The 12,228-nt window shown below is 43.8% G+C and overlaps 1 protein-coding gene across 3 annotated transcripts in view; it reads right to left on the bottom strand.

Annotated features, from left to right (window-relative positions):
* KMT2A (lysine methyltransferase 2A) overlaps positions 1-12,228 on the bottom strand; it is a 40,620-nt gene that overhangs the window by 22,851 nt on the left and 5,541 nt on the right. For all 3 annotated transcript variants that reach the window (XM_059867382.1, XM_059867383.1, XM_059867384.1), the window contains exons 2-10: positions 10,376-10,445; positions 6,663-9,328; positions 5,211-5,388; positions 4,604-4,838; positions 3,490-3,554; positions 2,604-2,975; positions 1,918-1,991; positions 1,177-1,305; positions 209-322 (exon numbers count right to left, since the gene is read on the bottom strand). In XM_059867382.1, the coding sequence (XP_059723365.1) occupies positions 209-322; positions 1,177-1,305; positions 1,918-1,991; positions 2,604-2,975; positions 3,490-3,554; positions 4,604-4,838; positions 5,211-5,388; positions 6,663-9,328; positions 10,376-10,445 (3,903 nt within the window). The remainder of the gene's footprint in view (positions 1-208; positions 323-1,176; positions 1,306-1,917; positions 1,992-2,603; positions 2,976-3,489; positions 3,555-4,603; positions 4,839-5,210; positions 5,389-6,662; positions 9,329-10,375; positions 10,446-12,228) is intronic.

Here is a 12,228-nt window from a genome sequence, read left to right as displayed (position 1 = left end):
AAGCTCCTGCTTTACATCAGATGTGAGTTCCCAAATTGATTTTAAATACCTTGCATATTAGTATCTTGGGACAAATGCTAGCAAGGACAGATTTACCGGTATTATTTTAATTTCTTCTGGATTAAGGCAATTATATTTTTTATTTATTTATTTTTGTAACAATACAGTGCTGTAATTAAGTCATCAACAGCAGAACACAGTGCTTTACCTCCACATGTCCACTGCTGGCACAGAGAAAACACACCACCCTGGGAGTAATAGGTACCGAGGTGACGATGCCTAACCCACCCATCTCCCAAACATTCTCCACTTCACAGTCCTCCTGAAAGTACAAAAGGACACATCACCATGCAGAACAAGGCAATACAACATCAGTACAAAACGCTCCCGCCAGTGTTCAGTTCAGGGCCTGTGATTAAGATGCCTCAAACTGAAATAATTTCAACATCTACCTCAGTTTACTTTACAGTGTATTCTGGGAGAGTCACACCTCGGCGCTGTTCCAGCCGAGAGCACTCAATGGCATGCTAGAGCCTTCCTTCTAGGGAAAGCAAACCTAAGGGACAGGACAAGGCTTTTCACAATTGCACAAGTATTACTAGAAGTGAAATTTCAGAAGAATTATACTTTATTAAAGCTCCATATTTGTATAAAACACTTATGAGATCTCACTATGATCTCCAGTATCAACACTTATAGATGAACTGAAAAATTATTAGGAAAATATTTTATTATTATTTCAACACTGTTGTTCAAAAATGTACATTAATTATCATTTTAAAACCCCAGATATACCCCAAACGTTGTGAATTACAAGTTACTAACATTTTCCCCAAATCTTGTTGGCTCAAGTTGTGGTAAGGTTTTAAAGTTCCATCTTAATGGAATAATTCTTCATAAACCTCAAATTCTTGCTCATCCTCACACATTGACAGTTAAGGTTTTAAAGCTTTAAGTGTCTCTTCATCCAGTACTCTAATTATAAGAAAAAAAAGGCATAACAAGCTTTTAAAAATCAACCAAGTGACTTGTCATGAGGCTCCTATTTTGGCGGTTCCCTTCAAAAGGTACCAGACACACAAACTCAGCAGTTATTGCCAGCACTTTCAGGGGACTCTAGTTCCAGTGTCTGAAAGCCAGCGGACATTCAAATACTTAAAACATTTTGTCCTCTACCTTGAAATCCACTCGGATTCTGTGGACTCCATCTGTAGGTGGCTTTTGCTTGGAACTGCTGCCGTTAGTCAGAGTGCTGAGCAAGTTCAGTGTGCTGCTCTCTGGCTTGCTTAGAGGAGGGGGTTTTTCCTGGTCAAGCAAAGGAGCTTGCATTAATCCCAACTCTGGATGTTAGAACTCAATCAGCAGTTACATCCAATACCATAAACAATTTACAGACAAACCCCCAAACCAGCACAAAATTAGCAAGTATTACAAAGCTGCAGGGAGGTGACCATTCTACAAACCATTCCCTAAGAGCATTCCATATGCAAGTACACTCCTAATTCCATGTGCTTTACCATCACATTGTTCTTTCATCAAAGCATGGGTTGGTGTTTGGATGCAGTGGGGCAACTCCGGGTATAAACAGGCTCTACTCACTTCTCTCTCAGGTTTACTTAGGACAATTCTTTTTTTCCATGATCGAGCTATTTCTGAGACAAAAGTAGTTGCATTTTTTACGGAAAAGCTAGCCTCCACCCTCCAACACACAAATCTTAGATACCAAAGTAACATCTGAGCTGAATCTTAGGTATAGGCCATGGTTTTTGCTATCCACATACTGACACAAGGGAAAGCCTAATATCTTTAAGAACCAAATAAAAAAATCTGCAAAGCCTTAAGCAATATGGTTCTACTTTCTAGACAGAAGTTCCAGGTGCTTGAGACTTTACTGACTGTATAAAAAACAGTATTCACCTTTTCTTTTGGTTTCTGTTTCACAGGGAAAGTTGGACGGGGAGCAATTTTTTTCTGTTTGCTTTGTTCTGTGCCTAGGAAGGGGGGGAAAAATTATGAGTATTTCAAGTAACTAACAGCCACCTGTAGAGAAGAAAAGGGAAAAAAATCAGCTGGGTAATGTGCGATGAGTTTTAGACTAGAACTTTTCCACCCTCTTCTGTGGCTGCACCTCCCCAGATATGAGCAGTTTCTTTGAGGCAAGACCAGAAGAGTTTGCTCTGCACACAATCTGGAGCATTGTGAGTGCAAAGCCACAGAAATCCCAGAGCTGCCTGGCTGGTGACTGTTCACATTGCTCTGCACTACATACAATAGTGGACTATACTTTTGTATACCAGATTACATCCTCCTGGTTTCACATTCAGAATGGGAAGTTGACAGACTTAACAATTCTGAAAATACACTTCAAGACTGCAACAACTATACAACTCAAGAGTCCCAACCAGGACAACCATCTTTCTCCCTGCCCTAACATACACTGTGACTCAAGAAAAAGGAAGCCAGTTCTAAGCAAAATTTCCAAAATAATCTGCTGAGATTTCAACACACCATAAAGCATTCCCCGGGTTTAAAATGCACCAGCTTTTAGCAGTACTGTTACTTAACATGACTCAAATGTATTGAGGATAAATAGTCCCATTTACCTATTTCTGGCTGGGGAGTCTGCTTTTTCTTGGGCTCAGAAGTGCTAAGTTTAGGTGCTTCTTTTTTCAAAGGTCCTGAGCTTGGTGGCTGAGGAGGAGGGAGCTGGACTGGCTGGGACATCTGCTTGCCAGTCTTTCTGGTACCAGACACAGGGACTTGTTTGGGCTCTGACACAGGAACGGAGGAATTCCCATCCTCATGCTTTTCCTCAACAGGCTTACGGGCAGGCTCACTACTCTTCTTCCCAGAATTGTCTTCTCTTGGTACAACAGCCTGAGGAGTTTGTTTCTGTCCAGAGTCCAACTGGTTTTTTCCAGAATGGCTTTCTTTCTTCTCATTTGTCTTGGATTTCTTCTCTTTCTTTTTTGCAGCTAAGAAAAAGAAGCACAGATAAAGCAACACAAACAAAATAGTGTGACTTCAAATGATTTGCTGCTCTCCTAAAACAAGGACACTTTGATTCAGAACTTTGCCATTCTGTCATACCAAAGAAAAAACTGTACTCAAAAAATAAACTTGGTTTGTACTTCAATCCTTGTTTTCTCACACCTAGGCCCCCTATTTTGCAACAGCAATAAGCAACACCCTACTGCAGTAACACAGATTCAGAGCAGACTTTGTGAGGAAGGAAAAGGAAGCAAAAGGAAGGAAACAAACCAGTCCAGTCAGCACCAGTCCAGTGCTGAAATATACTGGCATGTGCAGTGACTGTCAGGACTCACACCTCTCCTGCCCCTTGCACCTGCCACCAACAGTGCAGGCAGGTTGGCTCCCAGCAGAATAACCTTTATAAGCTCAGTGTAGCTAAAACAGCACAGAGAGCAAAACCTCTGAAAAGAAAAACTTCTGTCTTGTCCTATACTCAAAGCAAGTCTTTTAGCCTACCTTTAGCTTGCTTCTGGAGATAAGCTTTTGAAGGCATCCACTGTAGATTCTGACATTTCCTCATTCTAAAAAGAAAGAACATGTCGTGAAATCAGAACAAAGATGCAGACATCAAGAGGGCAGTCTGTGAATACTCAACATCAAAAACTGAAAATAACATTATCAATACATACATTACTTTTGTTCAGACAAAACCAAGTACTCTTGGCATAGGACTGGATTAGGGAACCAAGACTTTTGCTAACTTTATTCAATTTTATTCCTTATTTATCTTATCCTTGGCATAAGATGTCTTCTGTAGACTGGGCCAGGCTTTGTTTCTGCCTCCAATCCTGCAGCAGGGCCCATGGCTCTGAAACCCAGCCCAAAGCCTGGGCAAAGCTGCTGAGAGCAAGACTCCTTCCAGTCTGCAGAGTGTTCTCGCACAGCAATTCTCACAGCAAAGCTTATAAATAGCTTTTATACCACAACAATCTACTGGTGCCACTTTACCTGCTGCCTTTTCAGACAGTTTATCTAGTCCAGTAAAATCAATTTAATACTGCAATTAATAAAGAAAAAGGTTCAGTCTAAGTGGTATGTATAAAAAATGACAGAAGAAATCATGGAAGAGTGGTATTTCTTAAAGATATCCAGAGACACCAGTGATCCAGGGTTAGGATCTAGAGACCCTAACCCTAACCCTTTGACATACAAAGTGTACATAAGCTAAATAAACAACAGCTTGAAAACACAAGCTCTTCATGAATGCAGTCTAGGAGAATAAGAGATAAATATTTATGTGCTTATTGCCTTCCTGGCAAAATCCTGAACTGCCTAAAAAAAGCCACATATCTTACACCAAACAATCCTCAATATTCTGCCACTTCCATCAAACTGAGGAGAATAAACTAGAAGTGAACTCCAGAGAAAGAGCTCATAACTACTGCACCTCAAATTGTGGTCCTGACTCTCAAACTGTTTACAGTCCCTTGCTTTGATCAAGCTTCAGACCAGGTCAAGCTCAGTCCAAGCCCATGACACAGGGCAAATCTGCTGTTCCTGGTCCAGAGAGTGAGTACACTTATCCCACTCAGAGCAGGGATTAGCACAACAGCTTCTGAGACACACTTACTTGCAGCACTGCTTCTTTATATTGCGCCCACCAAACTTGGGTTTGTCTAGACAGTTAGTGCAGACCCCACAGTCCTCTGGAACCTGACAGCCCGAACACTGCCCACAGCGCCTGGAGCGCCGGCCCTTCTTCACCGGAGGCTCTTGCTGTGCCTTGTTTCTGGTGACCGGCTTAATGGGCTTGATAGGTGGAGCAACAGGTTCAGCCTCTTCTGAGCCAGCTATCGATGACTTATCTACCAAAAGAACATTTCTAACATTAATTTTCTGATGTCAAAGAATGATTCAGGAGTGTCTAATTTAGCCCATGAAGCCTAAGTTCATCTGCAGAGCCACACAGATGCATGAGATTGTGTGCATACACATGTGTACACATGCATATGCACACACACCCCTCGGAAGAACACAGGTTTGGTGCAAAACACACATATTTAACACAACTCCTAATAGCTTAAAGGATTAACCCTGTTTGACTGGCACTGTAATAGAGAGCCCAGAGCTCTTTAACATACTTTCCCTTGTTAATCACTTGAAGTCCTCATTTGAAGCAGTCACCAGAAGCTGACTTTGTATGGAGCCACAGATGAAAACCAGAAATCCTAACTCACCATCATTCCCCATGGAAGACAGTATCTTCTCCCGCTCTTCCCATGGTAAGGCACTCAGAGTGGGCATGTCATCAGGAAACACCGCTCGCTTGCGGCCCAGTGCGACAGCTGCTCTCCTGCAAACGTGTTTTATTCGTGGTCCTCGGACTGATGTTTCTGATGAATCACTCTCTTGCCCCTAGAGTTCAGAACAGGAGAGCAGACAGTATTCCTAAGAAAGTTACCAAAATGAGACTGAGAAACATGCAATAGAGACTCCTAAGCAAATTATATCTTAGCTTGCAAATTGTAAGAATCAGGATAAAAACAGACTTGGCCTTCCAAATCTCAGTTATCCAAGAAAGGATAAATGCAAGAGAACAGGAGTTTTGACTCAACTGGAATTACAAGGTGAGTCTGCATCCACTACTGGAAAGCCAACTTGCTCATGAAGAAACATTATCAAGGCACTGGCATTAAAAAAAATCAGAGTCCACTGCAACTGGAGCAGCACTTGGCGCTGACTGATCCAGCAGAAGCCAGTAGTAGATGAGGCTGTTTGAGAGCTTTGCAGCTGCTGATGTTTCAGATAAGCAGTTGGGTTTACTGAGATGCTAAACAAATGGAGCATTTTTGTGCAATTTTCCATGTTTTGGTAAGATTCTGGAATATCTGCCACTGAAATAACTATCCCAAATAAGCAACTGTGAGAATCTGGGCTTCTGCTACACCAGGCCAGTCACACAGATGCATGGGCATCTTCATTTCAGAAACAAACAGCTGGAGGCTTCTCCATTTGAAATACGTACTAGCGATTTTCAACACTAGTGCTGTTACAAAAACTAGAAGTTTAAATAAAAAGTATTCCCTGAAAACATATCTCACCTCCCTTTCTGGCAGGTAAAGAGGACTGCAGTAAAGGGTGGTTTTGGGGTGGGGAAGAGGGAAAAGAGCAAAGTGGTAGGAAGTAGTTCCCCAAATCAGATGAAAAATTCCAATGGATCTTCCTCCCTCCTATAAGTGAGAGATCACTGCATAAAGTTAAAAGCAGAAAGATCAAGAAACAACTTTCCTTCCGAAGCCGACTTTATACTCAAGGAGGGCCCCCAAGAAACCTCGAGGCCAAGACACTGCATTTTGCTGGAACTGCACTTTTCAGAGTGAGTACTACTCTAGATGATTGTTTTGCTTAGATTTGTTCAGAGAAACCCAGTAAGCAGCTATACTGTACTGGTCTCCAAATGCATGCAGCTCCCCTCTGAGCTGACTATGCAGCAGCTCCCTCTTCCCCTCAGCTTCTGCCCAGGCCTTCTTGTTTTCGGGTCATTTGCCATCTGTTGCACTAACAGCTGCTTAGCTTAGCTTGGCACATTAATTCTTCACGCTCAGTATACAAAAGCTATTTGTGACTTTCAGGACAAGCTCAAAGTAATATGCACTCTAGCAAAAAACCCAACCTGGAAAAAGGAGTACCTGTGCTTTTGGCTGATCTGCTTGTTTGAGGGACTTGCTCTTCTCAATCTTGTACAGCTGGGCTTTTGCCTTTTTCAGAAGACTGGCTACCCTCTTGTCAGTCATTGGCAGTTTGTCTGCTTGAGCCAACATAGAACTGATGGAGGAAGCAGAATGCTTAACAGTGCTTGATGAAGGAGCAGAAAGACGGAGAGCTTTTTCCTTCTCCAAAGATGGCACAGTGGGGCTGAGGTCCAGGTCTGATTTGTCCAGCCCCCCTCTACCTTTCTTGGATGTTTTGGTTTTGACAGCTGTTGTATCTACCAGAGCAGCAGTGGAAACGTCTGCCGCGGGATCTACGGCTGTAGACTTCTTCCGCCCGGCAGTTTTTTTGGCAGACGATGATGCTGCAGCATCTTCGCTGACTTTTTCTTTGGGCATTTTACCTACAGGAAACAAAGCAGTGCTACTCTGTATTTCTGACCCTTTTCTCCTTTTCTCTTTCTTTGACTCCCGTTTGTTCTCCTTTTCTCTCTCTCTGTCTTTCTCTCTGCTCTTGTCCTTCTCCAGGCCTTTGTCAGCATCTTTATCTTTGGAGAGCTCTTCTGCTGCCCTGTCCTTGTTTTTGCCTCTCTCTGTCTGGGGACTTGATGTGAACCAGGGGAAGAGAGGAGCAGGGCTACCAGATGAGAAAGGCTCTGCTGGAGCACTCGTCTGCTTCCTTGGTCTCTGGCTTCTTTCTGCTGATTCCCCAGACTGCGACAGGGAATGGGAGGGAAAAGTAAAAGTTGAATTTAAGGCACTAGTGGCAAGAGAACTAACTGAAATGCTAGTTAAAGAGGAAGAGACAGAAGACTGTGGGGTGAGAGTTGACAGGTCAGAGGTACTAAGCCTTCCGCTCCTCGTCCTCATGGAGTGCGAAGGAGATCTGGGCTCTGATCGGATGGGACTGAACGCTTTCCTCTTCCGCCGCCGAGAGGACGTGCCCGCGGCAGAGGTGCCTGTGGCGGTGCGCCCGACCGACGAGGGCAAGGTCACAGACTCGAAGATCCGGGAGTGGGCCTCACTTGGTGTGAATCGTGGCGCTCGCAGCAGAGGACTTCTCTTGTGCATATCAAACCTGGCTGCAGAGTGAAGTGAAAAGAGACGTGTGGGAGCTGTCGCACCTGGTGTTGAGAAGCCAGACGCAAAGCCAACGTCCTCCGGTGTTAGCGGCGGGGGTCTGAAGTTATCAAATATCGGTTTGCGAATAAGACCCTCTTTGGCATATTTTGCTGATGAGAAGTACTGAGGCTCTGACCTGGAATGTTTCAGGGAAGTCCACCTAAATGTTGGCTCTCGCAGAATTGACTTTCGTTTCTCTTGCATCGGTGCAGCAGAAGCAGGAAGAAAAGGTGAGGCTAACGGTATGGTCGGAGGCATAAGCCAAGGGGTATGGTCTGAGATGCTTGAAGCAGGCTGCAGTGGTGGGGGGGGAGTGAGCAAAGGGGGAGGAGGAGAGGAGGAGGACTGCTGCTGTGGCATACTTGGTAAGGCTGACAGCTTTTTTGCAGTCCTCTGGCCAAAACTTCTTTCTGATATCGAAAACCTTCTATTTCTCCTATCACCATTGTCGTTTTCAGGGGACTGAGAAACAGGCAGGGGAGTGTGAACTTCTGGAGTATTGCTTCGCTCCTCAGAAAGCATCTGCATCTCCTCAGAAGCCTGGGAGTCTGTAGATGTATCCACGCTGGGGCTGCTGGACCGTGAGGAATCTGAAGACATCTGAGATGAATGTTGAGAAGCGGCACTGGACTTTTCACTGGAGCCACAAGATGTAGTGCTGAACCTGCTGTTTGGTGTGGATTCTAGTCTGGATATTTTAATAGGAGGATCGTAATCTTCATCCTCAATAAACCGTTTGGGTGTTTTGATAATCCGTGAAGAGATGGCACTCACAACTGGCATGATGAACTGTCGAATATTTTTGAGCTGTGTTCTCCCCATCCTGCCCTGCAGTTTGGCTGCTTCTTTCTCAATCTTTTTTTGTGCTCCCTTTTTAGCCCTCTGCAAGAGTTGCTTAGCAATCGCAGCATCCGTCCTTTTGGTGGAAGGTATAATCCTGACAGGCTTAATCCTGCGTGGACTCTGTCTGACAGCAGCCTTCTCTTCCTTTGTGAGAGGCGGTGTGCCATCCTTCTCTTTGCGGATCCTCTGGGGCTTCTCCAGCTGTGAGTTTATGACCAAAGTTGAGGAAGTCTTTAACCGTTCAGAGGATGGTGGCCTGCCTCTCCTGCGCACAATCTGAACGCTCTTCCTCCCAATCTGAAGTTTTGCCCCAGGCTTAAATTTTGATTTCAGTGGGGAAAGCTTACTAGTTCTTAATTTCTTGATTTTAGTTGCTTGCTGAAATGTAGTGGATGGCGATCTTTTGATTTTTTTCAGACTCTCTTTTTCTTCTTTGCTGCCCTTCTGAATGTCCGATGTGTCCTTCTCCTGTGACAATTTGAACTTCACACTTGTAAGTGCTGGAGGTCTTCCGCGTCTTTTTTCCCCACTCTTCGACTCCTTCTTCTTTACTTTCTCCATGGATGTGGTTTCAGACTTGCTTGAAGGGGAACACACTGATGAAGAGTCTGACAGTACAGCTGAACTTCGGTCAGAACTGCTCCGGGGCCTCCCGCGAGGTTTCCGTGGACTAGATTTAACTGAGAGGGAGACAGAGAATGCAAGGAACACATTAAATTTCTCCAAGTGTGGGATGAGCATTACCCAGGTCAAACAAGTATTTACTCAGTATCATTCATGCTGCCCATATATTGCCAAAACATTTCACATAATCAACAAATAAAAATAGTTTTGGCACTACATGTAGAGAATACCTTCCCAACAAATGTCTTTTCACACATAAAATACCATGCAGATAACTTGTTTAAAAATGCAAGCTAGTCTTTTCCCAACAATTATATAAGCAATTGCACAAGCCAAGCACAAACCTCCTGCTGGGAGGGAGCAATAATTCTCAAGGGCACATAGTACCTTTTAAACACATGAATTTTTACATATTTTTTTTAAGCAGCTCACAGCCAGTTGAAAGGAAAAAAATCCTTCCTTTCAAGTGCCACCCATCTGCACTGCTAAGGGAGAAGTCAAGAGAGCAAGAACAACCTACACAAGGCTGATACAAGACAATTTACTAAAAACTGGTTTTAGCTTTGAAACACAGTTAACACTCAGCACTGACCTGGAGGCATCAAGCACAAGACTTGATTACCCACCTTGACCCAATGCATTTCACTGCACTCTCACCAAGTCCAGCTATTTCAGTTCTGGATCTTCCCTTGCACTAGCAAGGTGCTCCACCACAGTTTGCTGTTGAAGCCAAGCTGAGCAGATGATTATGGTGGAAGAGCAGAGTGCTCTGGTGAGAGCATTTATTAACAACACAGGCAGAAAGGAGTCTACTGAAAGATACTAAAATAGTCAAACCAGTTTCAGACCCTTACTCCTTAAATAGCTGCCTCTCCAGAACACTGACATGAGGTTTCAAATACTGGTTTCATCAGTATAAGCCTTTTACTCAAACTTTCCCTGCTCCTTTACAGATCAGACATAGAGCATCCAAAAAACTAACTGCATTAAATCTAAAGACTGGTGTTGTGGATGAGATCTGATGGAACAAGCTGGAGAGGCACAGCAAAATCATCACAAAAGAAAACAGAAAGTCAACACCCAATCCAGCAACTTGAACTTACCTGTGGGGGACCTGGTGGGACTTCGTACTTTGACTTCTTCATCTGAACCAAAACCTAAAAACTGTTCATCCTGCAATGAGAGAGCAGATGGAAGTTTGAGGACATGGATATTAATGTTGAAATGAACTTCACTGTGAATGAAGCACAAAAGGATTCTAGAGGATTTCCCTTACCCAGAAGATACTGGCATTTGCTCTTTGATCAAAGAATTGCTAAAAAGGAAATACAACTTGCAGCAGAGATGACAAGAAATCCAGAAAAAGCAATGATAAAGCAACATAAAAGAAATAAAATTATGCCAGAATACGTTGCTTCCGCCTGAGACACCTTGCACCACACAGAACCCCTGAAGGCCATTCCCAGAAAGGGAGAAACTAAACTTCAGTCCTGCAGTACTGCAACCAGAGCAGGAGAGGCAGCGGGAGTGCCCAGCGCCCGCTCCCAGCACTTCGGATCACTGACACGCCTGCCTCCCCTCCGGAGCACGTGGGCTCCAGCAGGATGTAAACATGGCTGGGTGCTGCAGCACTGCCTTTGTGGGCGTGGGCAGGGAAGGGGTCCCCAGCCCTGACAGAGGAAGAAGCTGTCAGCGGAGACAGATGTGGGCTGAAACCCAGAGAAGGCACTGAGAAATAACAAATACCTAAGAACAGTCAGGTTTAGAAATGCTGAGGGATCAGCTGCTCACCCTGTGCGATTTCCTGACTTGCACTGGCCTCCAAGTTCCTGTGGCTGCTACAGATCTTTTCTTCATTTTGTTATTTTGGGTCCTAAAGTCATTATTATTTATCTCTGGCTACTAAATCAGTACTTGCCATATATTTGACAATCACCTGTCAAGCCAGGATTACAACTTGCATTATTTTCAAACTGAGCTCTGTTATCTTACTTTGCCAATGTAAGATAAATTAATGTTTCCAACATTAATACTGGCTAAATAAAATGTAATGTTTCCAACATTAACACTGGCTTTGGCCCAGTAGCATGGGAATGATAATTTTTTCCATTTCTTACCAACCAGTCACCAGAAGCATCTACAGCAAAAAGGCTCCTTCCACAAAACAATCACTTCCGCTTCATTTACAACCACAAGTAGTATGACCCATATGTTATTTGTGCTTGTGTGTTTGGTGACATTCCTGAGTGTACTGGTGACCCCAGAACGGTTGCTATCACTACCTGAGAAGGTAACCCTGTGACCTGTCAGAGAAGATGAAGAAAGCCACTAAGTATCACTCAGCATTTGCCAGGCTAAACTATTCAGTTGGCCATCACATGCCAAAATCCAGCTTTGAGGCAAACTAGGCAGGAACAGTCTCCCTCTGGTTTTTCAGAAATGTCACGACAGATGGAGAGTGATTAAAAACCATGAAGATTTTCAACATGGCCTCATTTACCTGAAAAAGAATAATGCAATGCAAAAAAGGCTACTCAGAATTATAAATTAAAGGATGAGGGAAGGCTTGCCTCCTGCCAAACATGAAGACTAACCAAGCAGGCATGGGGTGATCTCTCTGTGGGCAGCACATACATTTCCCATTCACACATTACACTACCCCAACTGGGTTCAACTTCAGAGTTGTGCACAGATAAAGAATGGCTCTTCCTGATGTAATCCAGCTACTAAAGAACAGAGAAGTTGCAAGCAAATGTCTATCACAATGCTCTTGAGCAATATTACTTTTCAAAGAATTTCCAGTTAAAGATCTCACAGGAAAATCCACCTTCAAAGGAGAAACTATCCTGCAGGCACTAACTGATGTTCTGATCTCTGTCTAAGGATTAATAGCATAAACCATACCACTATGGATCTGTGAGGTTGCATGGGGCTCTAGACTAGCAATGCAGTCGCT

The sequence above is a fragment of the Haemorhous mexicanus genome, chromosome 24 (assembly GCF_027477595.1).
Source record: "Haemorhous mexicanus isolate bHaeMex1 chromosome 24, bHaeMex1.pri, whole genome shotgun sequence".
NCBI lineage: Eukaryota > Metazoa > Chordata > Aves > Passeriformes > Fringillidae > Haemorhous > Haemorhous mexicanus.
The sequence above is the reverse complement of the archived record's forward strand: the minus strand, read 5'-3'. Positions and strand labels throughout refer to the sequence as shown.